This window comes from Tympanuchus pallidicinctus, unplaced genomic scaffold (assembly GCF_026119805.1).
Source record: "Tympanuchus pallidicinctus isolate F22 unplaced genomic scaffold, pur_lepc_1.0 scaffold1, whole genome shotgun sequence".
In the NCBI taxonomy this organism is placed as follows: Eukaryota; Metazoa; Chordata; class Aves; order Galliformes; family Phasianidae; genus Tympanuchus; species Tympanuchus pallidicinctus.
Window position 1 is genome coordinate 42088090 of NW_026294618.1, and position 25552 is coordinate 42113641.

Genomic DNA, 25552 nt, shown 5'->3' on the forward strand with positions numbered 1-25552 from the left:
TTCCTTCTTCCCTGTGACTGAGGGAGAGACAGGCCACCCCAAAATGGTGTTGTTTTGACTTTTCAGTGGAAAGTGTGCACCTGCAGAGCTCTTCTGCCTTGCAGGACTGGGGTTTGTTTGCGTGCCCCACATTGCGCTGCCTGCTCGTCGGCATCCTTGGGAGCCTGTTGGCCAGCAGTTTCTGTTAAGGCAGCTTTTGAGCAAGCAAAATGTAAAACCAAGATTGATATAACAAATCTGTGATCTTCTCTGGGGTATGTTACCTGACTTGTTTGCTGCCAAGGTGGTTTTATTGTTTTGGCTACTGGGTGGAGGGAGGAGACTTAGCAGAGCAGAGGAGTCACGCTTTTGTTTTGTTTAATTATAATGTATGCTTTTAATAAAACCTTTTAGCTCCGTGAATTAAATGGCACTGCAGCCCCGCGCAAGAAGAAAAATGCTACTGCTGTCGTGGCTGACAGCTGAGTGGTGAGGTGGCCGGCCAGGGCTAAGCCTCGGGAGCCTTTCTGTGCTGCCTGCAGATACTGCTGCTTAAATGTGTTTACTTTTTCCGTAGTATTTATACTAGTTAATGTGTCGCACTAGATAAATCTACTTCCTGAGTCCATCTTTCAGCTCACTCTCACCCCTTCCAATTGACAAATGGTTTGAGTTTGACACCGTTTTATCAGTTGAGCCCCTGCTGGGTGCTGCATGCCTGCTTGGTTTTGGTTTATCGTGAAAAGTGAATTATCTGCAATATTTTGTTGCCGTCTAACTAGCAGTTGGCAGGCTTTCCTATAGGAACTGATCTGGGTTTCAGCAAGGGAGGCTGTTGTCTTTCTCTGCAAAGCCCCGTTGTTGCTCTCTGGGAAAACAAAAGATCCTGGAGCTTTCTGAACCGCAATCTGCCGCTGTCCCACTTTCAAGGAGGTGTTTTGTTTGTTGCAGCAGCTTCCTATCTTAAAATGATAAATCAGAAGAACGTGTGCACTGCTTTAAACCCTTGTCTCCAGGGCTTTATGTTTGCTTAGTGTAAGATGCATTATTTTGTGGTAGCCTCTGGTAAGATCTAAACTTTGTTTAAAGGTTACAAAGCAAAAGGGAAAGCATCAACATCTTTAACGGGGTAGTTTGATGGAGAATAGCTGTCAGGAGAAGAACTCTACTGACTTACCTCAAGTGGGTTTCAAATGCATTAGGGATTCATCAATATTAATAGTAGAATAGACATTTCCTGCATTCGTTTGGCATCTTCCATGCTCTTTTTTTTTTTTTTTTTTAAGAGCAACTTAGAGTGCAGTTTTAACACTTACTAAAGTTAATACAAGGGTGATAAGCTAAAGTTAAACAGAAGGAGACCCCTGAGTGTGTGGGGTCGGTCTCTAGGAGTCCTGGAATTTGGTGCTGTGCTTCAGAGACAGACTGTGGTGAACTCCTGGGTGAGGCTTCCAGGGCAGTTTGCAAAATGGGTCCGCTGGGTCCAGTTCTAACCAGAAGCAGCTAGGGTGAGAATCCAGTTCTGGGGGGGATGACTGGGGGTTGCTATGAAGAGAAGGGTTAAAAAGCACATAGATTTCTAAAACAACACAGTAGCGGCTTGTTCCTGTGTTCAGGGATTAAAAAAGAAAAAGCAAGTCCTTCTGCTTCAAAACCTCTTGTAATGGTTCAGTATGCAAAATAAGGTAATCCAAGGTAATTTGTATTTGCCCTGTATCATTTAAGACTAGTGATGATCTCTTAAAAAATAGAGAAAGGAAATTTGAGAAGAACTCCAAATTCCTTTGAGACGCAGGGTAAATCCCAGAACACTGCCAGCACTAGGAGTGAACACGTACTGGTAACCATCGTTTCCCAGTGTCCCACACAGCACATTCCTGTGCGACCCACTGAGCCCTTTAATTCAGGTGAACTCCTCGAAGCGAAGTGAGGCAGGGGCTGGCTTGTTATAGAAAGCTCAGCTAAGAGCTGCAGCCTGTAAAACGTCAAAGCCTGCACAGAGAGCCGTCTGGCAAAACTGGTGATGCAGCAGCTACACATAGAGCAGTGCAGGAGTTTGGCAGCTCTTAGTGACAGGGCGATCGGGATCGTCAGTGTGCGTCTGCTCTACTTGTTGATCCTAATGAAAAGTACAGTTTAATCACTGGTGTGCCAAATTGAGCATGATTAGCTGTTATTGCAGATTAGTGCATTGTCTGGGGCTCCAGAATTATTGATCCGGGTGCTGTGTGCCGATGTTTTCCGTGCCCTCTTCCGTAACCTCTTCTTAATGCCTCGGGGAGGGAGGCAGGGAAGGAGAGGAGGAGGAGAGAAGTCCAGATGGGAAGAAAACAGGTCCTGAAAAGACCACATAGGAACTAGGTCAGGTACTGCGGAGATTAAAGAAGCATGCTTCATCCCTGGACGCAGGAGGCAGGGACAAGTAGCATACAATTACGAGGAATTAGAACGGCAACAAGTAGTGCAGATTTATCAGCTTTAATTGTCTATTGTCAGGACAGAGCCCTTCTTGTAGATCAGGCGCTGCCAATGCTTTAATACCTCTAATGGACTCTCTATTGTGGGATTATCTCTCCTAAGGACAATGTCTTTCTTTCAAACTAGTTGTTTGGGGTGAGCAACGAAAAAAAAAAAGAGGCAAAGGAGCTGCAGCTCTAGGTTTTCCCTTTGGCTTGTCCCATTCTTCAGGATGCGACTAGCAGCCCGTTGCTGCTCTTCTGTCAGCAGTTCTGTTCCTGCAGGGGAGCCCAGAGACACCTATTGAACATTAACCCTCTTCGCTCCACCTTCCAGCCAGCTCCTCCAAGAACAATAGGTGCTTGATAAAGAGCAGATAAGCAAGGACACAGGGCTTAGGAATCTCTCGGCTATCTTTATTTTAAAAGCTTTCCTGGGTTTTGCAAAGTAAACATTACAACATTTAAAGAAGGATAAGGTGTCAACTGTTTAATGAGAAGTTGTGTTTAATAGCAGAGGAATTCTTCCCTCCCCCACACGACACACAGGTATGAAAAGACTGTTATTTCACCACTCTGGGGTAGGGAAGGTGGAGAAGTGACAACTGTACTCTCAGCAGCTTAAAGTGCGGTCGCTCAGCCCGCCCCAGCCCAATTCCCTAAGCAGCTCCGACCTCACGCTCTCTGTGTCGAATCCTTCCATCCCAGATGCGTGGTAGCAGCATTGCTGGGTCTGTGATAATCTGTGGGTAAATATTTTCATTTCCAACACACGCACTCCGTCATGGTGCTGAGCTGTTGTTTTTGTTAATCTGTTTTGCAATGCACTCGATGGCCAGTCCTTTGTCTGAGAGGTGGCGAGGTTCCACCCATGGATCACAGTTTCCTGCTGTGTGCACCAGCCCCTCGCCATTGGCAGCCTAGGGAGCTTTCAGATGGAACCAGAACAGGGCTGGATTAGAATCTGAGGCTTCACGGTGGTTCACATCACTATTGTTTGCCCAGGAGATTGAGGAGAGGATACCCTAAAAAGTGCCACGAGGTTTGGAAAGAGGCATGCAAGTTGAATTCATGCAGTTTCTTCTGAGCTGCCTTCGGTGTTTCACATTGCTCTGAGGTGGGTGTTTGAAATATTCGTAGGAGTGAAATTTCTAATACACATATGTATGTGTGTACATATACCATCACATCCCTCCTGTGTAACAATCTGGAAATCAGCCTATCTTAAAGGAAAATTTCCCCAAATACACACCCTTTTTCAAGCTTGTGCTCTGGGCACCAGGAAGACTGGAAAGTGGTTGAAATGCTTTCATTCATTTTCCACAGACTTGGTTGCTACAGGCAGAACATTGAAAAAGCTGTATATGGGATGTAGAAAGTAGATTTTTATGCTGAGGTTTGCTTGCCCAGGATAAATTTGAGTTGGCAGAAACATGCAAAGACAATACAAGGGTTGTTGTGTAGGGTTCTGGTTATCATCCTTACCTCTCCTAGGTCCACGGTTTCTGAGAGTGCAATGGAAAAGCAAGAGGGAATCTTCTGTGGTCCCTCTATCCTTCTCATAAGGAACAGGGAGATGGCTCCTTCCATGTAGTCAGTTCTCCTCCATCAGACCCCAAAGTCTGTTGCTTTCTCCTACTTTGAACAAAATAAAAACAACAGCAACACAGTGAGAAGTGTGATGACAAAGCTGCTGCAGCTGTTGCAGCTTTCTCAATACCTTCACCCAAGTTTCCCTCCTGGGAAACAAGAGTGAGTGTCTTCACACTGTTGCGTCCCTGCTGCTGGGCTGCACTCACAGCAAAGAGAAGCTGAGCTTCTCACGGTGACTTCTCACTCTCCCAGCAGCATGCCCAGACAGACATTTCCTCAAACTCGAATTAAACCTGCTTCTGTGTGCTGCAAGACTGTTTTTTTTTTTTTTTTTTTTTTTTTTGTGTGTGTTACTGTTTTTGTTTTTCTATTGGAAGAGGATTGTTTGGGCTTATTCAGAGTCATCTGAGCAGCATTTTAATAAGGCCTAGCTGGAAACAAAAAGGGAAATGGCATCTTCATTTGGCTTCTTTTTTTCTCTTTTTAGGGAACATTTCCTTAGAGGATCAAAGAACATCGAAATCTAAGGAGCCATCAAGGCCTGCACTAGAGTGCAGCCAAAAGGTCTCCTCTTGCTGTTGCACATCAGAGAACAAAATAAACGTACAGGCATTTGGAACTGCTAGGAGGCAGTGGCCAAGGTGCTCTGTAATTAAAGGCAGTCCCTGAGAGCTGCACGCATTAATGTAAAAGCCTCCTGGCTACAACATACACCGCCCCAAAAGCCCTTGCAAAAACCTTCATGTAGATTCAAGTGTGATTTTAATTTCTCTGCTTATAAGCAGTCCCGTGCCGGAGTAGTCCAGGGCACAGAAAGCCTCAGAGATCGTATCTGGAGCCCATAGGCTGTGTTTTGGAAAGGTCAGGCCAGTGTGTGGGCAGAAGGCTTTAGCTCACCCTGTCGCTCAGCCACCAGGGCATGCCCTCGCTTTGGCACGGGCCACATTCTCAGAAGCACAGCCCTGAAACGTGAGTGTATCTCAGCAGAACTTGAAGGAAGCTCTTCTTTTGAGTGCTGCTTCTTTTAGAAGAAGTGCAGTCGTGCAACTCCATCGCCTACCTTCTCTGAGTGGTGACCACAACTGGTCCCCAAATGTTTACTAGCACCAGGATGCCTACATACAGGAAGTGGGGAAGGGGGTGGGTCTGGTAGTGGCTCTTGATGTGGTCAATCCGGCACTGACCTTTTTTGGGTAAGGGGATGGGGAGGATGTGAAAATGAGACTGCACTTTAATCTCTCGTGTGCATTTTATCTCTCCTCTGACTTTCTGAAGAAGTTTCGTAGGCTCGAGGCAGCTCCCTGCCCTCCTCCTTCCCCCGACGCTTCCCGCTCTGGCGGGGAGAGGAGAGTGGCAGCAGCTGAGCCGAGGCCTCCGCTTGTTGTTGAGCTGAGGCGGTGATAGCATCAAAGGAAATGGATGGGGATTTCTGAGATCAGAGCCGCTAGAGCCATTCATGATTTGTTGCCAGGCTGAAAGCTGCTGCAGAGAGAGCTGCCTAAGAAATGCTGATTAATACGGTAATTGAGGTTTTCTATGAGCGAGAAGGAAAAAATGAAAATATGACTAAAAATGATCTTTTTTGAAATGAACAACATTTTGAAATTGCACATTCCAGACAATGGCAGCTACTGGTATGAAAGATTTTTATAAAAGAGCAGACAGCTGCTGGTTGAGTAGGGCATCTTTTTATGTTTCTGTATTAAAGAGGAAGGTCAGAAGGTCGATCTGTGTATTTCTTTAATAGCAGAGCTTCCTTTATGACCTGGCTTTAGCACACATTCTTTACAATTTGTTCTCTCTCTCCTTGATAAACTTGCTTTTATTTGGGATCAGGCAGCGCTGAGTGCCAGGGAGATCCCTTCCTCTCTGCAGCACCGGGGGGCTGATTTGGGGCTGACTTCAGCGTGTGCCAGTTATTGGCAGCTCGTGCGCTCAGCGGGCTGCCCTTGCTTAGCTGGGCTCTGGCAGAGTTCTTTTGGCATTGGCATCCTCATCATTGTCCCAGTGAGTGTGTCACTTCGTCTCACCTGATCTGTGCTCTGCCTCTTTTCCCTCCTTGGAGGAAGGATCTGATCTTTTCCAGCTTTCCTTCACATTAAGATCAGCCCCTGAAGGAGACGCACCAACCCTATTTTTCTTGTGCACTCCTCTTTTTTTCCTGTCACTCTAACAGGGAAGTGAAAAGCTCTGAAACAACTGCCTCTCAAAGTGAGACTATTTTTTGGTAAAATAATCACCTTCAGAATGACTACATTGTTTTTCTGCTCTATGCAGTGTGACTCAGCATCAGTTAATTAACCCAATCAAGTAGGCCGGATTTCTCTCCTTTAATGAGTGTCTCTTCCTCCTTCAGAGCCTTCATAGCCCTCATTTTGTCTGTGCCTGGCTGCTACCCCACGCAGCCAATGCCACCCACACCCCCCAGCCCAGCACCCCGGGGCCACCTCTGGCGGAGTCCCTCAGGATGGCGGTGACAGCAGGACACCATTCATAGGCAGCTGCCCCACTTCTGCCCGCAGCTATGAGCCCTCCATGCCAGAGCACATGAAGGTCTTTGCACAGATGTACTATTCTCAGCACTGCGGGCCAAGAGTGGCAAAGTAATCCTCCTCACCGTGCTTTATCGGGGAGGAGGAACGGGCGGAGGGAAAGGGCTGGGTGTGCACCTGTCAGAGAAGCAGTGCTGGGGCAGCAGTGAGAAAGGTGTTGGAGATAGATGAGAGGGCTTGCCTCAGCCTGTGATGGGCTGAGCGTGGCTGTAAATGGAGCCATGCATCATTGTTCCTCTGAGCCTTGCTGTGGGGACAGGACCACTGGAGGAAGTAAGGCATCTGGCTGTTTTGCAATGAGAAGCAGGAATGCTCTTAATAATAAACAAACAGGACATTGTATGCCATCATCACAGGATGTCCTTCCTTTAGCCAGCACATTGGCTTGGGTTGGGGGAAGAAATTGGGCTCGGGGTCTGCTAATGACTATTGCAACTCTCCTCCCACCACGATCACTTTCATATTACCCAGCACAAGGACCAGTGCTCATTTGTTTATTATTATTATTATTATTGACGCTGCAAAAGATGTCGAGTTTTGAAGTGCCGCCTGCTGTGCGTTTCCCTCCTGCACTTCCCTGTCACTATATGGGGAGAGGGGGGTTTTATTTAAAGGGAGAAACTGCAATGATTTTCCTCATTCCTTTTACAAACCATTAGAGACCCCATGAAGGAATAAAACCAAAATAACAAGACTCCTGGACGGAGCTTATCAAACTGCTGTAATCACTGAGATTTGGAAGTAGGGCTTTAAATCAGGGTTGCAATTTGGTACCCTAGAAGTCATTTTTCCTTGTAATTTTCATAGCATCCTCACCACTTAAATCGGTGGGGGGGGACTGGAAACGGAGACCTCTGGTGCTCTGAGCTTCAGCCAGCGTTAAAACAAAACAAAGCAAACACGCATTTCGTGTAAAGGGGGTGTTAGCAGAGCGCGGTGCCCTCCCCGCCCGCCCGTAGGTGCCCCTGTGGGGCTGTCCCCACAGCCGGGGCAGGCGGTGCCCGCGCCGGGGAAGAGCAGAACGAGCCAGAAACGAAATGAAAGAAGCAAAGTTCCCTCGCGTTGCGTGAGGGCCGGGGCCGCAGGTACCGCCCCACCTCCCGCCCGGGCATCGGCGGGGCGCCTCATTGGGAATCCGAAGCGGGGAGGGAGCGGGAGCGGGCTGCAGCCTTTGCTGTCTCACTCAGCCCTCCAGTGTCTCGGAAAGGCAAAAGCAGCGAGCGCGCAGCACCTGTCTGCGGCGGGAGGAGGAGCGGGAGGGCGCGGAGGCGCTAGGTGTGAGTCAGTCTCCCGGGGACCCAGCGGCTGGAAGGAAGAAGCAATGTTTACTCGGTAGATATGAGCGAGATCCGCCGCGGACGAGGGGCTTCTGTGCGGAACCGCTCGCCGACTCAGCCCCGGTAAGCAGCGCCGCGCCGCCCCCGCCCCGCACCGGACCCGGGAGCCCCGCACCGGACCCGGGAGCCGCCGGCGGAGCTTTCCCGGCCGGGCAGCTCCGACCCCGTGCCCGGCTCCGGTACATCGTAGCCCCGGACCACGGCCTCAGCCGGGAGGCGGCTGCAGCCCTGCGGTCCCTCAGCCCGGCGTACCGCAGCGCCGTGTTCCCGCAGCCCGGCGTACCCGCGGCCCGGTGCCCCGCAGCCCGGCGCTGCCTGTCCCCGGCTCGTAAGCCCGTGTTCTTCCCCCCTCCTCTCCTCCCCCCCCCCCGCCCTCGGCCCTTTCGTTTTGTCGGAGGAGGGATGCGAATGTCGCGGGGCTGCGTTTTCTATACGGGATAAGCGTAACGAGGCTGCGTGCCGGGTGAGCGCCGTTCCGAGCGCCCGGCGTGAGCGCGGAGCTGGGTTCTTTATTTACCTCGGGGAAGGAGCGTCCTGCTACCTGCTTGGTGCCGTGTTTGTTAACACAGCTTTTGTCCCACATAGAAAGAGTGGCTTTGGAGGAATTTCTTACGCAGGGATCCTAGCCAATGCTTTGAGAGAGTAATTCTTGAGTTGCCATCCAAATCACAAAGGATACGAGGACTTTTTTTTTTATTTTTATTTTTTTCCAGTTTCCCCCCTCCTTTTCTTTGCTTTTTTGGCCCCCGGGAATGCGTGGCAGCGCTTTGTGCGGGGCGGTGGGGATGCTGGCAGGATGTCGGCTCGCTCGGCCGCCAGTGCCAAAGGATAAGGGGACGGCAGGAGGGGGGTGGGGGGGCAGGTTGTTTTGAAAGTTGTTTGTGTGTTGAGAGCCGGTGGGAAAGTTCAGGCTTCCCCATTTGGAAAAGGCAAGGCTGGGTTCCGCTCTTCCAACATGCGCTTTCCATTTTTAGCTTCATTCAGACGCAGACAGCAGCTCCTTTCCTCTTCCTCTCCTTGTTTGTGTGACACTTTCTGAGGCAGCCTTTCCACAGGCAACCGAGTGGTCGTGCGGCCGTGACCCCGCGCTTTCTTGGGCATGGAATATTTTTTTTTTTCTCGGAGGCATTAAGGAAGGGCTCTGAGAAAGGTACAGGGTTGTCAGCCCGGGGATTTTTTCCTCTTTGTTTTGGTTGCCTCCTCGCTATGACCGAGGCATTTCAAGGCGCTGCTTCAGCCAGCGCAGCTTCGTTTACATTGCTTTTTGGCTATTACTCAACTGTACCAGCTATCCTGCATATGCTTTTAAAGTGTCACAGACTGCTGCATTAGTCACGCTGTCTCAACGGAAACCACAACACTGAAGGACAATGAGGATTAAAGGCTGTTTTCTTATTTTCCAGGCTGCTACACAGTGTAGCTCGGACGCTGTGAGTTTCAAGAATCTGGTGAAAGGGAGAGAGTGGACAATGAAAATGGACATGGAGGATGCTGACATGACCCTGTGGACGGAGGCCGATTTCGAAGAGAAGTGCACATACATTGTCAATGACCACCCATGGGACCCCAGTGCCGACGGAGGCACCCTCACTCAGGCAGAGGCTTCCTTGCCAAGGAACTTGACTTTCAAATACGCATCAAACTGCAAAGAGGTAAGTGGCGGTGCCCGGGGAAGGTTGGAGTCAGACGAGCCAAACCACGGGGCTTCGGAAAGTGTGCGCTCGCCTTGCCTTCCATTCTTTACTCATGCACGCTACGCCACCACTGAGTGCTGCCCACTGGCTTTTAAGATGGGACTCTCATGATACTTTTAAGAAACAGTGGACGGGGCATCTGTCGTGTGGTATTTGCACTGGGAATCGCGTCCAGCCTGTCTCTGAACCCGGCTCTGAGCCAATTCACAAACAGTTAAATTTTCACACAATTTGAACAGCATCTGAATAAGCATATTTAAACTGCGGGGTGGTTCCCTGTGCCAATTTCTTGACTGCTGTTTGCCAGGACCATTCATTGCTTCTGGCACAGAGATTAAAGTGCCTCAGTTGTCCAATAAATAGCTTTAAAAAAAGTAGAGGGAAAAAAAAAAAAACAAAACAACACAAATTCCTGGAAATGTATTTAATTATTTCTTTTTGTTTTCCCTTTGGTTATGAAATTGCTTTATTCTTTTCGTGAGCTCGCCATGGTCCCGACTTCCTAAATTCTTCAATTCGGCGTATTGATTGAGGAGGTGACTCAGTAAGCTGGACAGCAGGGTAGCCATAGCTCAGATTGACTTGTGTTTATCTGGGACAGCATCTTCACTGGTAGCTGGCTGTGCGAGTCTGTCCTATCCGTGTCCCTGGAGTGGGTGCATTCTTTGTTGTTGTTTCAGAAGGGCTGGAAAGAAATGAGCCCGGATGAGCAATTTGGTTTTGTGTTTACTCCTTCCTATAGAGTAGCTATTATAGCTAGGTGTGATGTTCAGCAGGGTAATAACCCAAGGGACAACCCTTCATTTCTCCTTGTGCTGAGACTGGTGGTGTGGCAGCTATTACCTGTGCTTCTGCTTTGGCTAAACACACTGACCACAGAGCTGAGGAGAAATACACTCATCTGTGTCTATCAAATGTTTCCTTCTAAAGCAGGTACTTGTTTAGTCCTGCATGCACAAATAGGGCTGGACCCCCAGCTGGAGGGTATTGGCACCGTGGAATCGAGTTTGGCAGTGCCTTGTACAATGCCTGGTAGGTTTGCTAAGAGGTTAAAGCTAAATTCCCATGTAAGATTGCTCTTCTCTTCCCATCTGCCCTACCCTGCCCTGCAGAACTTGGCAGAGTAAGGACGCGCTCCCAAAAAAAAAGCTCAAAACCTTGTTTTGCCTCACTGTATCATGAGATGCATCTGACTTTGAGGAGAGAGAACACCGTAGCTTCACTGTGTGATGCAGAGAGCTTTCTGGGCTGAAGGATGGGCTTGTGGCACAGGGCCCAAGCAGCCAGCTGGGGACTATCTGCCCAGCTCAGACTTGGATCTGCAGCCACGGTAGTGGTTGTCCAAGCAGCTTTCAGAATTCCCAGCACTGTGTTGGGAATTATCAGCATGCAGTTTTCTTGTGCTATAGCTGAGCTCGGTGAATTGAGGTGGGAGGATTGCTATGATTGCTGTACAGGAGGTGGGGGGAAGGAGAAGTTGCTGAAGGGTTCCAAGTCCTTCCTTGTCAAGTATGACCCGCACAGCTTCTTGCTAGTGGGAGTCTGAATATAGGACATCCTCCTTTTGTTCTCCAGAGCTCCCCATGCTCATTTATTTGCGCTGAATAGCACCTTCTGGCAAGAGCAATAGGAACTCAGGAGCCCTGTCTATTTGTAACGTAGCTCTGTAAGAAGGGGACTTGCTTGTTTTCTGTGAAAGGTCTGGTGCTGCAACTGTGTGGACAGGTCACTTGTTTGCTGCTTATCTGCAGGGTGAGATAGCTGCGTGTGGCACAGCCTGTTTGTCCTCTCACGGCTCCTGACGTGAAGCATTATTTTTTTGTATCTACCGTGTAAGTCTTGATTTTGTTCAGTGGGGTCAGAATTGGGTCTGTGTTTCTCTTATGCATTGGCATCTGCGGGGTCACAGGGGGAGCCTGGCTCTGGTTTTGACCTCATGGAAAACCACCAGAGTTCTGACAGCGCGATAGGGTGGGATTTTTCACTTGCAAAAGTCTGAGGTAAGGCATCGGGGGATGCTTGCGTGCGTGTTTGCCAGCGGATCTCAGATGTGAGCTGTCTTCATTGTTAACTTTCAGGAGAACTGTGGCTTCGTCTGGTTGAGAGTTTTAAATGCTGAGTCAATTTATTGACAAAAACATGTCTAATACACCGCTTGTGAAATGCTAAATACTGTCATGATTAGATCATGTGGTTGACATGATTAGCATTGTATCTCCATTTGGAGAAGGAAAAGTACTGCGTGCCTGCCTAGGAGGGAGGAAGTACAAGCGCTGCTGTTTGGGGAGGGCTGCTTTTTGTGTTTCTTTTCCTCGCACGCTTTGTGAAGTGAGTAGTGCCTCTGTAAGAGCTTATTGAATTTGCGAGAGTCCATGACACATCATACTCTTGTTTATTCTTGGATCTCGATTGGGGATTTTTCTGAAGGACGCATTTTTCGTTATGAGTTCACAGTATGTGTCAGCATTTTAAAAAATGAATTACTACTGCTCGTAACATTCTGGGCTGCTAGATTTACGTGAAGTCATTTATTTATTCCTATGCATGAATTATTTATCTTTGTTCCAGTTTTAGCACTTGTCAAAAATGGACAAAACACAGTGCCAAAATCACACTCAAGAAGGCCATATGTGAATAATCTTTTTCATTTCAAAACATTTTTTTTTCAGTAATTTTTCCCTTTGGCTTCACTTATAGCCCAAACAGCCCTTCTTGACATCACATGGCAGTTATTCAGCTGCCTTGAATACTGCCAGTGCCCCATCCTGGCACCCCATCCTGTGCTCTTGAAAGCGAGAACAGATCTCAGTGAGCCAATAACTTGTTGCGTGTCTCTGATAGGAAGCTCTTCAGCAGTGGACGCTGTTTTGAGGCAGTGATTTGGAGCTGTTACCAATGTACCTCACACACTTGCTGTCAGGCTTTTATTTCTTTCATATATGATAAGTGAGGAAGCAGTGTGAAAACATCTCTTCTGGCAGCACTTTTAGAAAGTGTTAGCTGAATGAAGAGTTAATTTTAAGTGGGTTTATGCAACTGTAGACCTAGGAGTTAAGAAAAATCACCATTATTCTAAAGCACATGATGGCTTGTCCTGATTTGCATCTGGAAGATACTGCTATTTCACAGTGCACTGGAGCCAGTAAGATTTTTAATTTTTTTAACATTTTGTTGTGTTTTTGTTATTCCTTTAAAGCTATTGGTCCCGTTGTAAAACATCCTCCTCTGTAGGAATCTGTTGGAGTTGTCATTTATTTCAATGCTCTCACTACAAACAAAGCTGTAGGAGTGCTGGTCTTTTAAAGCCCTTGCTAACAGTGAATCCACGCTCAGCGCTGCTCTCTTCTGTGTGGGAGCTGCGGGCTTGTCGTGCTGCACACTGGCCCGCTGTTGCTGACAGATGTGCTGAGGCAGCGGTGAGGCCAGTGCTGCCCATAAAGCATCCAGTGGATGGGCTCCCCTCAAGGCCAGCTGAAGAATGAAAGCCCTGCCGTGCCCAGCACCCAGCCAGTGGGACGATGGCAGCTCAGCCCTCGCACCGCATTAGGACCCTGGTCAGTTCCAGGGCTGTGGCCACTCTGGGCTGGGTGCTCCCTGCCACGCAGCTCCCAGCTCCCCGCAGCCCCACGGTGCAGCCGTTGTTCCTTAAGGCCAGCAGGGCCCTCATGTGCATTCCATGGCGAAGGAGCAGAAGCTCCTGCCAGCTTCGGCCAGCGCATTAAGATCATAGAATCATAGAACCATATCGGGTTTAGTCCTCACAGTACAAGAGATGTTTTACGGAAAGGAAGGATGTGTCTGTGGCACAGCTGGGAGAATGCTAATAGTTGTTAAGAGGCTATAGCCTAAAGAGAGAGGGGATAAGTGTCAGTAAAGAAGATAACATTCTGCAAATAGCGTTTTGCTCACTTACTGCATAGGTTAGTTTGGCATGCTTGCAGGGGCTGTGTAAGGGTAGAAGGCTTATAACGGTGCAAGCAGAACTCAGGCCACACTCCTCTCTGCTTTCCTGCCATGAGACTGCTTTGAAAGGTCTCACAAGACGGAGAAATGTGCTGAAGGACACCTGGTGGACACAAGTCTGAAATGCCTCTCTGCGATGGCTTGTTGGCAGCCTGCAGCCAGCTTCCCCTCAGTCTGGCCACGCAATTCCATTGCTGTTTAGCTGCAGCCCTGAGCAGCTCTGCACTCTGCAGGCTCCTGTTAAGCTAATCCCAAAGCCACACTCTTTTGGCTGTGCAAGGGTCTGATGGCGGCCTGGAGCCTGGTGCTGGCTTGGCACGATGGTCCCCACCCCCAGAAGGCAGCCCTGCTCCAGCACCAACACCAGCACTGACTCCTGAGGACACTGGTGCCAGAAAGCCACTCTTGGTTCAAGATCGGCTGGGCAGCTTTAGTCTGATTCAGCAGAGCAAGCACACACATGTAGAACTTCTGCCAAAATCACCTTCTGATAGTAGGGAGTGAGAAGCTGTCCTCGTGTTCTGGGGAGGAAGCAAACGCTCTATGGAAGTGGATATCAAAAAGCGTCTGCTGTGTCAGAGGTGCCAGTGCACAGCGAGTGTTTCAAGTTGACTGGTTCAAGGAGTGATTTCTAGAGATTCTGAGAATTTCATTAAAGTCGTTTTAATTAAGGGCAAGATATTTTAAAACCGTGAAAAAAAAAACCTGCTACCTTGCAGTCAAACTGGTAGAATATGCAGTATCTTGGTAGTGAACTTCTCTTGAGAGGGCAGATGGATGTAAATGAAGATATATGGGGAAGATGTGAAGAACATCTGCCTTTTTCAGCTCTCTATGAGAAAAAATACAAGCAAGACAAAAATAAAACTGAGCCACTGAGCTTGTTTCAGCTTGTGGTAGGTGTAGGAAAATTTCTGGAAGTCCCTTTTTTGTCTCTTCAGTCCAGATGCACAGATCAATGGAGCATTTAACTACCTCTACTGTTGACATTTAATTTGTTTTGTGGTGTTCTGAAACATGTTAAAATACAGACAAGCATGAACAACAACCACGCCACATACACCCAGCAATCTGTTTCCGGGTGGATTATCTCCTTGATGCTTGGGCTGTTATTTGTTCCCTTTATTTTGACATCTCACATGAAATTATGCCAGGCATTAGTTGGTTACTGGGATTTTTAATCTTAACCAATACACAGACAAGTACTTCTCTGTCTCTCCCTTTCTCACACTGAAGGTGATGCAATAGAAGAAAATGTACCATGAGAAAATCACAAGGTTTAGCTAATTTGTGAAGTGCTGTCTGCAGTTCAAGGTTTTTACCATCTTCTGCTGTGAAGGACTGGTAAAAAGAAAATGAAATGCTCTCTGAAGTGAGCTAACTGCAGGGTTTGGTGACTGCTAATCTGCTTTGGTAAGAATGTTTATTCCTTGCTGGGTACAGACAGCAGTAATCCCCATACTCAGTGTTTATCAACAAACTCTGCTGTTGCTGTCTTGTTGAAATCCTGATGAGCAAAAAGACAGTTATTAAGTGGCAAGATGCATGAAGGAAACACGATTAATATGTTTTGCCATGAAGGTTTCGTTATAATACCAGGTTGATGGGCTTTTTAAAATCCTTTCTCTCCACTGTCTTAGCAGCAGGATCAATCTTGCATAGTCTTGGGTTTCTGGTTTACAGAATCGCTGTTTTTAAGTGTTCTCTGGATGTATTAAATTTAGGAAGATTGGTGAGAAGCAGAGAGGAACAAAACCAATAACTCAGCAGTGTTTTGCAAAGGGTTACTCCAAGGCACGTTCTTCTGAATAATGATGAATTGCTTCCTGATTTGTGGTCAGTGACTTTTTTTGGTGTAATTACTGTCAAGAAGGAAGCTGAGCAACTAGAGTACATTTCTTAGACCTAGCAGTGGAGCATTTTCATCAAAACCTTTACGCCTTTTTGACCAAACCCACTTGTCAGATGTTACCGGAACTGCTGCCTCCTTTTTATAAAAGAGGGCGATCTGTGAGTACATGTCACACTGCCATTTTCGTGTTCTGCTTTGTATGCCACTACTGATGAGAGAATTGTAGGTCTTGTTTTTCTCCTTTTAGCTATGAGGAGGGGTGTGGAGTAAGAGGAGTAGGGGTAGAGTTTCACTTTGACCTGGAGAGGCAGTCATTCCAATTCCTAACTGTAACTGGCTGTGTAGCAGCAAAGTGATTGATAGTTCTTGAATATTTTTATTTGCTAGAACTAGGCTTTAGAGGTTGCCTTTTAATAGGAAAAGTAACTTACGAAGTTGACAATCTCTATATATTTTGCTTACTGTTTCTTCCTGTATTTCTACAAAACACATTTTTCAGGCAGTGTTCATCCTTGGCTTCGGTAAGACTTGTCTCGGTAAGACTTTAGTGTCTAACAAAGCTGGTCGTCTCATATCCAGTACAGTTGCTAAGTACTTCTGTTTTGCTGACCTGCCACTAAAAAATTTCATATATTAGTTGTTTAACTTTGTAAGTTTGTGGGGCAGGGGAGAGGAAGGAAGAATTATCAATTTTTGCTGGCAATGGACTGATCCTGTGCTGCTCTTCTTGTAGGTCACTGGAGTTATAAGCAAAGAGTACATCCCAAAAGGAACACGCTTTGGACCCCTGGTAGGAGAGATCTATACCAGCGATACGGTTCCCAAGAATGCGAACAGAAAATACTTTTGGCGGGTAAGCAGGAAAAAACAGCACCATGTTGTTGCAGTAAGCAGATCACTAAATGAGTACAGCTGAAAAGCTGGGTCACTTCCTGCTTCAGACCTGTGCGAATGCAGGGGGCAACTTTTGTGTGCCACTGCCAGAGAGGAGCAGGGTGAATGTGGTGAGTTAAGCTGAGTAAGAGCCTGCCTGTCTTGAATGTAGGGGCTGTGTAGGTGGAGTGAGCAAGGAAGATACCCAGCCCTTCCTGGCTCTGTCCTCTGAAGCAGATCGGTACTTGATGGGATAAAGAAATAATTCTGCTGCTTGCTGTAGGGGCAGTAGAAATTCATTCTTGTTTATGCAAATGTCATGTATACCTGATTTTTGTAACTATGAGGAAGTTGTGAAAGTACTGTATCATCTTTTTCTCTGGAATCATGGTATCTTTTAGGGTATTTTTTCCTGGTGTTGAATAGAACTGCTGTAGCACAGAGGTGGTGATCTTCAGCATGTACAATTCAAGCTGTAGGCTTTTCTAGTGTGCTTCAGAAAGAGAAGCCATGAATCCTAGTGAAAATTCATTAAGGGCAAATTCATTAGAGGTGATGCCCAATTTCTGTTCAGTATTATAAGTTGGAAGGCAACATCAGCCAACTCGTTTTGGCATGAAACTCCATGCTGAGGAATATACCTCCAGTTTATCAGTTAACATAATCCTCAGTTTCCTTACAGACCCATTATTAATTTTGAGGGAACATTCTCTAATCCCCATTTTTTCCACGGATTTGTTTTGCTGCCTTTAGCCAATTAGGCTGCGTCTAAATCAGTGGATTTGGGAGCACATCCAAGCCTCTGTGCCCAGGTACCTCCCTGCCACATAGCAACATCGCAACCTCACATCCAGGTGAAACTCAGGGCAAGCACAGTTCTTCCTAGCTAATTGCATCATTTTGGTTTTCTCTGATCATCCTCATGCAATGTAATGCAGCATTGCACAGGCCGTTTATTTGCATGAGTGTTTGTACAAAGCATGCAGCTGCTTTCACATTCATTGGGCTACAGCACTTTTCTTTTAGCTGAAGTTTTTGGAGCTTGTGTCTGACATAGGAAGAGATCAGTGTGCTGGCCCTAGCCCTGCCAGTGGTTTGTAATACAGAGGACTCTGGGATCAGAGCTGCTCACCATCTTGCTTTATTCATACATGGCAGCGGGGAAGATGACATCATTTTCACGATGTGATTTTAAGCGAGGAGATCCTTGGAAATAATATCCTAGGAGCCATATAAGCATCATTAAATTCTCTGCTGTAATCTCTTGATTCGTTCAAGATATATTGCTGCACTGAAGATGAATTCTTTCCTATGGGACTGAAGCAGGCATGCATATGCAAAGGAAATTGTGGGAGATAACTTCCCACATGTTGCTGAAGGCACGCCTGGCTCGCTGGTGGGAGCGGGAACATCTGCAGTGCGCGGGGGGATGCTCGAGGGGAGCGGGGCCGACGTCATTTCTGGGAACCGCGCTGTGACTCAGCACATCTGCTCTCTTCTTACCCAGAAGAAGCGGGAGCCCAGCGGGGCAACTAAGCCAGGGTGGCGGGGGCACAGGCCCTGTGCCATCCCGTGCCGGCCTTGGGGAGCAGTCAGGCAGGGCGGGCGCTGAGCGCTGAGGCCCCGCGCTGTTCCTGGAAGTTTGCGAGCTGGGGCGAGCGGAGAAAATTGACGGCTCCTCTTGAGACAGCAGAAATTCACCCATCTCCCTTCCATTTTCTCATAACAAACACACCGCAAAATCTCTCGCAGGCCGCTTTGATGAGGCCACATGTATTTCCCCCTTCTCAGTTTACAGGAAGTTACTCGTAAAGAAAGTGATTCTGGTGTTTATGGCCCGTGTTAAAGGGCCAGGCTGCCTCGCCCCTCATCGCCGGCGGCTGTCAGGGCAACGAGGAGAGGTCCAGGCGGGCGGCAGGCCTGGCATGCCCATCGGATGGTGTGGGCGCTAAGGCGAGAGCAGGCCGCCCAGCATTCTCCTTCTTGCAGCAAGCTGTGTCTCCCCTTCTGGAGGCATTTCCTGCCCAAGGAAGCTTGTCACCGGGGCAGGCTGCTCCCTTTCATGTGCCCAGTCATTTAATTTGCAAGCTGGGGAACTCCGTTTCATCCAGTGTGGAGCCAGTTCTCCCTGAGAGCAAAGGATGTGTCCGGAACAGACGTATCTCCTGGAAGCTTTTTTCCTTTTTTCTTTTTTTTTTTCTTAGTACTTCTCCTATTCTTCCCACTTTAAGAAACAGTAGCTTCTCCCAGTGCCTGGGACTTTTTCTCCCCCAAGCTACAGAGCAGTGTATAGCTCCACATATTCATTCCCGTCCATGGACAAGTCAGAGCGTGTCCCTTGATAGGAAAAGTGACTTCTCATGGACTGGCCCCTTTCCAGGTCTTCGCTGAGTTATGGCAGGTGAAGTTCATCTCTGCCTCACCCAGCCTTCTTACAAAAGGGCTACAGTCCAACTGTGAGCAAGTGTTGCTTTAGGACTCTGGGGGGGGGGTGGAGGATGTTTGCATAGTTTAAACCTTTGGGCGGGGGTGGTAGGAAACTGCAAGTACAGAGGCCATAGAAAAAGGTGAGAAAGACTCTGACGTAGCACAGCCAGTCAGTCTTATACACAGGTGACTCAAAGCATTAATGCAAGCATGCACCCAGACCTGCAATCATTAGTATCACCCAGTTGTTGATCATAGCACTAGGAAAAGGACTCAGGCAGGGAGAGTACTTTGCGTTTCAGATTTTGTGTCTGATTTGCTCATGCTAGCAGAGCTACACAAGCTGAGCAGAGATGGAAAAGGTAACTGTGTACTTGCCTTTGAATAAGCATTTCTTTTCTTAAAACAGGGAATATCATAATTGGAATGGGAAGAAACCCAGCTTGAACTCTTACTTCAGTAATATCTGCTATATGTGCTCAGTTTTTTCTTGAATGCTTCCTTTTTTTTTTTTTTTAAACTCATCATTTTTCCACTGTGGACTCTGTGCATGCATTTTGAGTATCATGCACATATATATATATATATATATATATACTCACAGGCACTTCCTCTCTGTTCCAGATCTATTCAAGTGGTGAGCTTCACCACTTCATTGACGGATTTAATGAGGACAAGAGCAACTGGATGCGTTATGTAAACCCTGGCTACTCAGTTCAGGAGCAGAACTTGGCAGCCTGTCAGAATGGAATGAACATCTACTTCTACACTATCAAGCCCATCCCTGCCAACCAAGAGCTGCTTGTGTGGTATTGCCGAGACTTTGCAGAGAGGCTGCACTATCCCTCCTCCAGAGAGCTGACAATGATGAACCTCAGTAAGTGCATTACAGTATAAACAAAGAATGCTAGTAATGTCTCTTCTGCCTATGTGATCTAATAATAAGTTCTATAATTACACAGCTGCATCATCTGTTGTGTCACAGTAGGTAGCTTGGAGTGGAAAAGGGGAATTAAAAAAAAAAAAAAAGCACAGCAGAATGAGTTCCCTGTGCCTATACAAATGTAAACAGATTACTAAAAATCTCAACAGTTACTGTTCTTTATAGAACAGCAACTGAGTATTATCTGAAATTCTGGACAAGGCAACGAGAAGATATCCTCTCCCTTAGAACCATAGCATGTGAACATGTTGGTTCACACATAGACTTTCAAGTCCAGATCTCATAGTGTATTGAACAAAAATCTGCTTTGATAGCATATACTAAAAGCTGTCCAGTCATTTTCTGAAAGTGCTGCCCTTACTGTACAAGGAAGTGGCTGTGTGCCATGACTTTGTCTAGACATCTGACAAAATGTTGACTATATAATGTTCTTCAGGGCTGGCATCTAAAGTTACTTATCTTCTGGGAGAAAACCTCATGTGTTCTTCTCATCTGGTTTCTCTGCTTGGTATATTCTGTCCCCATTTCTTGGCTGCACAGTGCAGCTTTCATTTTCTGTTCAAAAATAATAGCACGGGGGAAGAGGTATTTCCAGGAGTTTATCTTTGGGTTCCGCTGTGGTTTCTTACCATTTCCAGCCTCAGTGCTCTACTCAGAGCATTAATCACTGCGTGGCATCTCACCCAGAGTCCCTTGAAGAGGAGGAGCAATTCCTGCTGACTTCTTATTCAATTCTTAGGCGTCCTTGCCTCTTGTTAGCTGCTCTGAGACTGAGCAGAGCATTCTTTTGCCCTTCTGCCAGCACCAACGCTGAAACTTGAAGCAAAACTGAAATCAGTTTGGTTTTTTGTTGTTGTTTTTTTTTTTTTAATACAAAGGTCTGTTTACTGTTATTTGGCAACAAACAGTGCGTTATAAAATATCAGTGTTACTTTTGGGGGTCATTAGAGCTAAAATACATCCCTGCATCATGAAAATGACATCAGATTGAAATTAATCAAAAGTACATCTGTTGTCCATGAATGTCTCCCTTTCACCAGATTTTTGGTCTTTGTCTTTCACTACTAAACACAACCCACTATAGAAGAAAATTTGCTTTCTTTTAAGGAAGAGGAAGAGAAGGGAGTGGGGGAAATGTCTTGTGCTGCTATATTCCCGGTTCAAGAAATATCTCACTGATTCTGTCATCTTTGCACGCATGTCATTTTGCCAGTAGCTGTGCAAGTTTATTTCCTGACGTGCTGAACTGTTGGATTTCCAGTGGGGCCTGCAGGTGGGACGAGTCAACAGTATTGAGAGTTCCCGTGGATGGGGAGCTTGCAAAGGTCTAGCCAGAGCTGGCTGGTCACTAACTGGGTGGATACACAAATACAGCCATAGTTTCCTACATCTTCTGTCACCTTAGGTAACCTTACAGAAATAGTAAGGAATGTATTATTTGCTAAGTGTCAACAAATTACCCAGATACTCTTACTCATGTCAAAATGAGGTTTGTTTGAACAGATAGAATGTCCCATTGTAATAAAAGTAGGTTTAATACCTAAAAGTGACTGGATCTTGAGCAACAGTTGTGTTGCTCAGTCTTGACATTAGCAAGGGTTGCCTTTCTTTTTAAGCATCTTCCACTGACAGTAACAGCTCTCTCAGTTTTATTTTTTTTCCTTTGTCTTTATGATGAACATGCTCAAGCCTGAGGCCTACCATTACACCAGAAACCCTTCACATACTGTAAAGAATTGAGGACCCTTAGCATTTTGGTGCCCTTTCTTAAGAAAAACACAAAAAAAGTCCAGAGGTTTCTCAAAGATGCTTATTCACTGCAAGGCCTCTAGCAGCCGTGCGGGTGGGGATGTTTTTCTAACATTAATACTGGAACCAGATGAGTTTAAAGCAAATGTCAGCACCGTGCAGCTTTCTTCTTCCCCTTCCTCCCAGACTACTTCTTGTAGTTAAATTTAAAATTAGCAAGCACCCCCTCTGCCTCACTGGCTTCTCTTTGTAGCGTGAGCTTGGCCCAGGCCTCCTCACAGTGTGTTAATCTGACTGAAATTGCAGACGGCTTGTGCCCAAGTTGTTCACATGGCTCTCTGGCTGCAGATGGAGCTTTGCCCCATCAAAAGACTTGAACACAGTCGTGGAGGCTGAGATCAGTGCTTGAGGGACCTTTCCACTGGCCACTCCCTCAGGAAAGCTCTTTCCAGCTAATTTGGTGTTTCAAGTGGCATGACTTTTCTCAGAGGAGCTGCCAAGCATCACCTCTCTCCCACCTCCTGGCTTCTGGTTTTGGCATCCTCTGAAGAAAAGGAAGGCAAAGCTGAGGTGCAGAACCCATCAGGGGTCCTCTCTGCTGGGACACACACTAGTGAAGCATAGGACAGTGGCACTTGTAGACCATAGTGCCCCCATTCCATCCCTCTGGCATGTTTTGGTTGTGCAGAAGGCTTTGGTGGAGATGACGGTGGCCTGGGATACACACTGATGGATAATATCCAGTGTCACCTCAGTTTTACCAGCTTAAACTATAGGCAGATGCTTTAGATGCCGCAGGGGCTTTGGGATCACAGCCCTAACCTTCAGCACCTCAGATCCTCTCTAAGTACCAGAGTGGGATGGACCTCCAGGGAAAAAATGTATCAGAGAATTTCTCTGGCATTATTTCCTGTAATTAGTGGCCTCAAAAATGAGAGAACTACCACTTTGGTGCATAAACATATTTACACATCCACGTATAACATCTACTTGCCTCTGTAGCAGCAAATTTCCAAATTAAAGGTAACTTCTCCAGCATTAGTTCATTTGCACCGTAGAAGGAAAGCATCTAGATCCAAGACAGCAATTAGGCATGCTCTTAGTTACGGGTTTAACCGTGTCCTGTGTGTTTTCTTGAACTGGGGCCTTTGACCCAGTCTTTCAGACACTGAAGCACACACCTACCTTCTCAGCCTTGATTAGCTCTGATTGAAGCTACACAACCTTGAGTAGATGCTGGGGTGCCTGCAAGGGTTGCACAATTGTGGTAGAAACAAGACTCCATTTCATCCTGGGGGAAGAAACTGAGTCTCATTTCAACACATTCCCTTTTCCTTTTTGCCTATTTTGAGGCTGCTAGTGTTATTTTTCATCAAGATTTGAGACATCAGACATTGTCGTGTTGTGCAGTCAATTGTTTTAAGTGTGATGGCAAGTTTACTGTGTCCTACAGAGCAAGATACTCAATTCTGATAACTTCTAGGTGTGCTTCTTAGCCTTATTGCATTGGAATCGACCATGATATTCTAGGTGTTTGGATTAGCAAACAAACCGAGGAAATTTGTTTAGGGATCCCACATAACCTAGCATTTCATTCCTACTTATTATAACAGCTTTATTTGGAAAAGAAGGGTGGAGAGGGCAATAGTGTTTTTTTATTTCTAAAAACAAAATACATTTGCATTGACTCAGGTCATGACTATTTGATAATAATGTTCACGTATTGCAATCATGTGGTGCAACTTCCTGCTATTCATGTCATGTTTGTCTCATCGGTCAAGCACAGGCAGGTGACATATTATTTTGGTCAAGTTTCAGAAAGGAGTTTGAGTTCAGGGAAGACAGTTTGCGTATTTGGGAAACACTTGACAATTCTTTGTATTTTGTGAACAGTTTCTGTGAGGTTTTGCTGAATCTATTGTATTCTGTGAAGATTATAATGCTTGGTTCTAAAATGCAGTCTATTCTTGCTTTCGTTACAGTGACCTTCGTAAATTTGTCGTTAGCTCACGCATGCTCTTTGCTTTTCCTTTTGTTTATGGTCAGTTTCACTTTCTGGTTTTAAAGCTTTTCTGTTTGGGTCAAAAGGAAACATCTGCATTTGTTTAAAATGTGCCTACTGGAATCTTCAAACGGGCTGAGGAAAATGGTTTTCAAATTGTATACAAAGTTCTCTGTGCAAAACCAGAATTTGGGGCTGAAGTTGACTTAATACTGAGGATTATTTGAAGGCATCTCTGAAGTCTTTCTTTGAGCAAAACGTTTTCAAAGGCAAGTCACACTGCCTTGGACACATTTAGAAAACGGATGATCGAATTATAGACTTCTAAATGTTGGTCTCCACTCTCATTTTGAGTGGAAGCACTCTTTGTTTTGCCTATTTCACAACTTCGAGGTTCTCTTTCTACTAGCAAAAGCGTGCTTAATTTAGATCAAAAATGTGAATCGGCGTAATTAAGCTTCACCACTCGAAGTGTTCAGTACCATTTCACTCCTGAAATTACTATTGAAATTACTGTCTACCTACAACCGTTTTTCAAGTTTTTAGAAAAAACAGATCATTGTTTTTATGAAGCTTTTCTCAGGCTTATAGCTAAGAGCTCAAGTAATGAGCAAAACTGACAGCAGGGCAGCCGTCTCTAACTGGAACACCCACATTGGTGTGACTTCAGGCAGCCCCTCCGCTCACCTTTCATTAATACTTAAAAGTAACAGGATTTCTGTCGCCTTTGCTCTCGCACACACTCACAAATCTCAGGTCTGAGCAAATAATCTATTGACCTCAGTGAGAACTGGATCAGGCTTCGAAGGAGGCATGTCTGTTGTTTTTTTTTCCCCCTCAGATCAGTAAGTTGCAAATGCAACTGCATTGTTCTTCTTTTGTCATTAACTTCTTTTCTGTGTGCCTGCCTGACCTCAGAAACAATACAGATCTTGGAAGATTGTGTGCCTTTATCTATTATATATGTGTGCTGGGAGGAGTGGGGTGGAGAGAGAGGCATAGTAAAAGAGAGACATGGTGATTAGTAACAATTTAAATCTAAAATCACAAGATAAAATAAATCTATTTGTAAAAAACAAATATCTCTAACTTTGAAGCACGACTCCTTTAAGAGCAGTAAGAAATGTTATAAGCCTCTCAATCAGTTTCAGCCCTGGCTGGTTTAAATCTACATTCAGCATAAAACATCAGAGCCTCTCTTTGGCTTCTGACGTTGCCTTCTCTTGTTTTACACGGTGCTGACACACTTGTTTGTATTTTGATCTCTGGTGTTCCAAATCTTCCTCAGGCTCAGGTAGTAGGGGAAGAAGTCAGGAGGGGATTTATGGAGCAAAGATGACGTCCAAGCTAAAGAGAGCTGTCACAGTCAAGAGTTGGAAAATAATCTTTAAATGTTGCTATTTCTGTTGCACATGAAAATTAATAGGAGGGAAGGCTTTCTTGGGAACTTCGAAGGGAAAGAAAGAGCCACTATCTGTCTGTCAAGTGGGGCCCTTGGGCAGCTGTGCAGTAAAGTTCTCCGCGTGAGCTTCCTCTCTGTGACTCTCCTCACGGGCTCTCTCCAGCACATCAGGCACGTACCTACCCACCCTCAGCTTTACCCTTGTGACAGTGAGAGAGAGCCCTTCCTCCAGCTGAGGCGTCTGGGTTTCTCTATCACTTTTCCAGCAGCACTGGCACTTCTCCTTCCTCTTCCCCTCCCCCAGGACTTGTTTTGTTCTTTAAAAAAGAAAAGTGTCAGTTTGAACTTCCTGCTTGACAGACCCCACGGAGAAACCGATAGCGGCCTGATAAGGTGATATTTATTTATTCTGCTGTGAGGCTTCACAAGTCCCTCCCTCTCCCAGCCCACCCCCCGCCCAGCTTTCAATACTTCCGATCCCGTTGCTGATAGTGTCACTGGGAATGTTTGCTCCGAGAGGCTGGCGTGGTGACAGGCAGCTGATAACGAGATGGAGATAACGTTATCCACTGTGCCAGCGTGGGGTTCTTAAACCTAGCAGACCTGCATGTCCTACCCCAAAACCTGAGCGGGCATTTAGAAAATGGTACGGACAAAAATGACAGAAGGAATGTGGATGATTTCTAATGTCAGACAACACGACCTGTTGTCAGTATATTTTTGAAACAGC

At 46.3% G+C, this 25552-nt stretch overlaps 1 protein-coding gene across 6 annotated transcripts in view; it reads left to right on the forward strand.

Annotated features, from left to right (window-relative positions):
* The window catches only part of PRDM1 (PR/SET domain 1), a 97345-nt gene that overhangs the window by 66111 nt on the left and 5682 nt on the right, over nucleotides 1–25552 (forward strand). Inside the window, exons 1-4 of one of the 6 annotated variants that reach the window (XM_052685016.1) lie at nucleotides 7722–7980; nucleotides 9321–9569; nucleotides 16160–16279; nucleotides 19351–19603. In XM_052685016.1, the coding sequence (XP_052540976.1) occupies nucleotides 9387–9569; nucleotides 16160–16279; nucleotides 19351–19603 (556 nt within the window). In that variant the 5' untranslated portion in view covers nucleotides 7722–7980; nucleotides 9321–9386. Of the gene's footprint in view, nucleotides 1–7721; nucleotides 7981–8837; nucleotides 9068–9320; nucleotides 9570–15447; nucleotides 15649–16159; nucleotides 16280–18922; nucleotides 19089–19350; nucleotides 19604–25552 lie in introns of those variants that run through there. The other 5 variants (XM_052684996.1, XM_052685027.1, XM_052685004.1 and 2 more) reach the window with 5 other exon arrangements.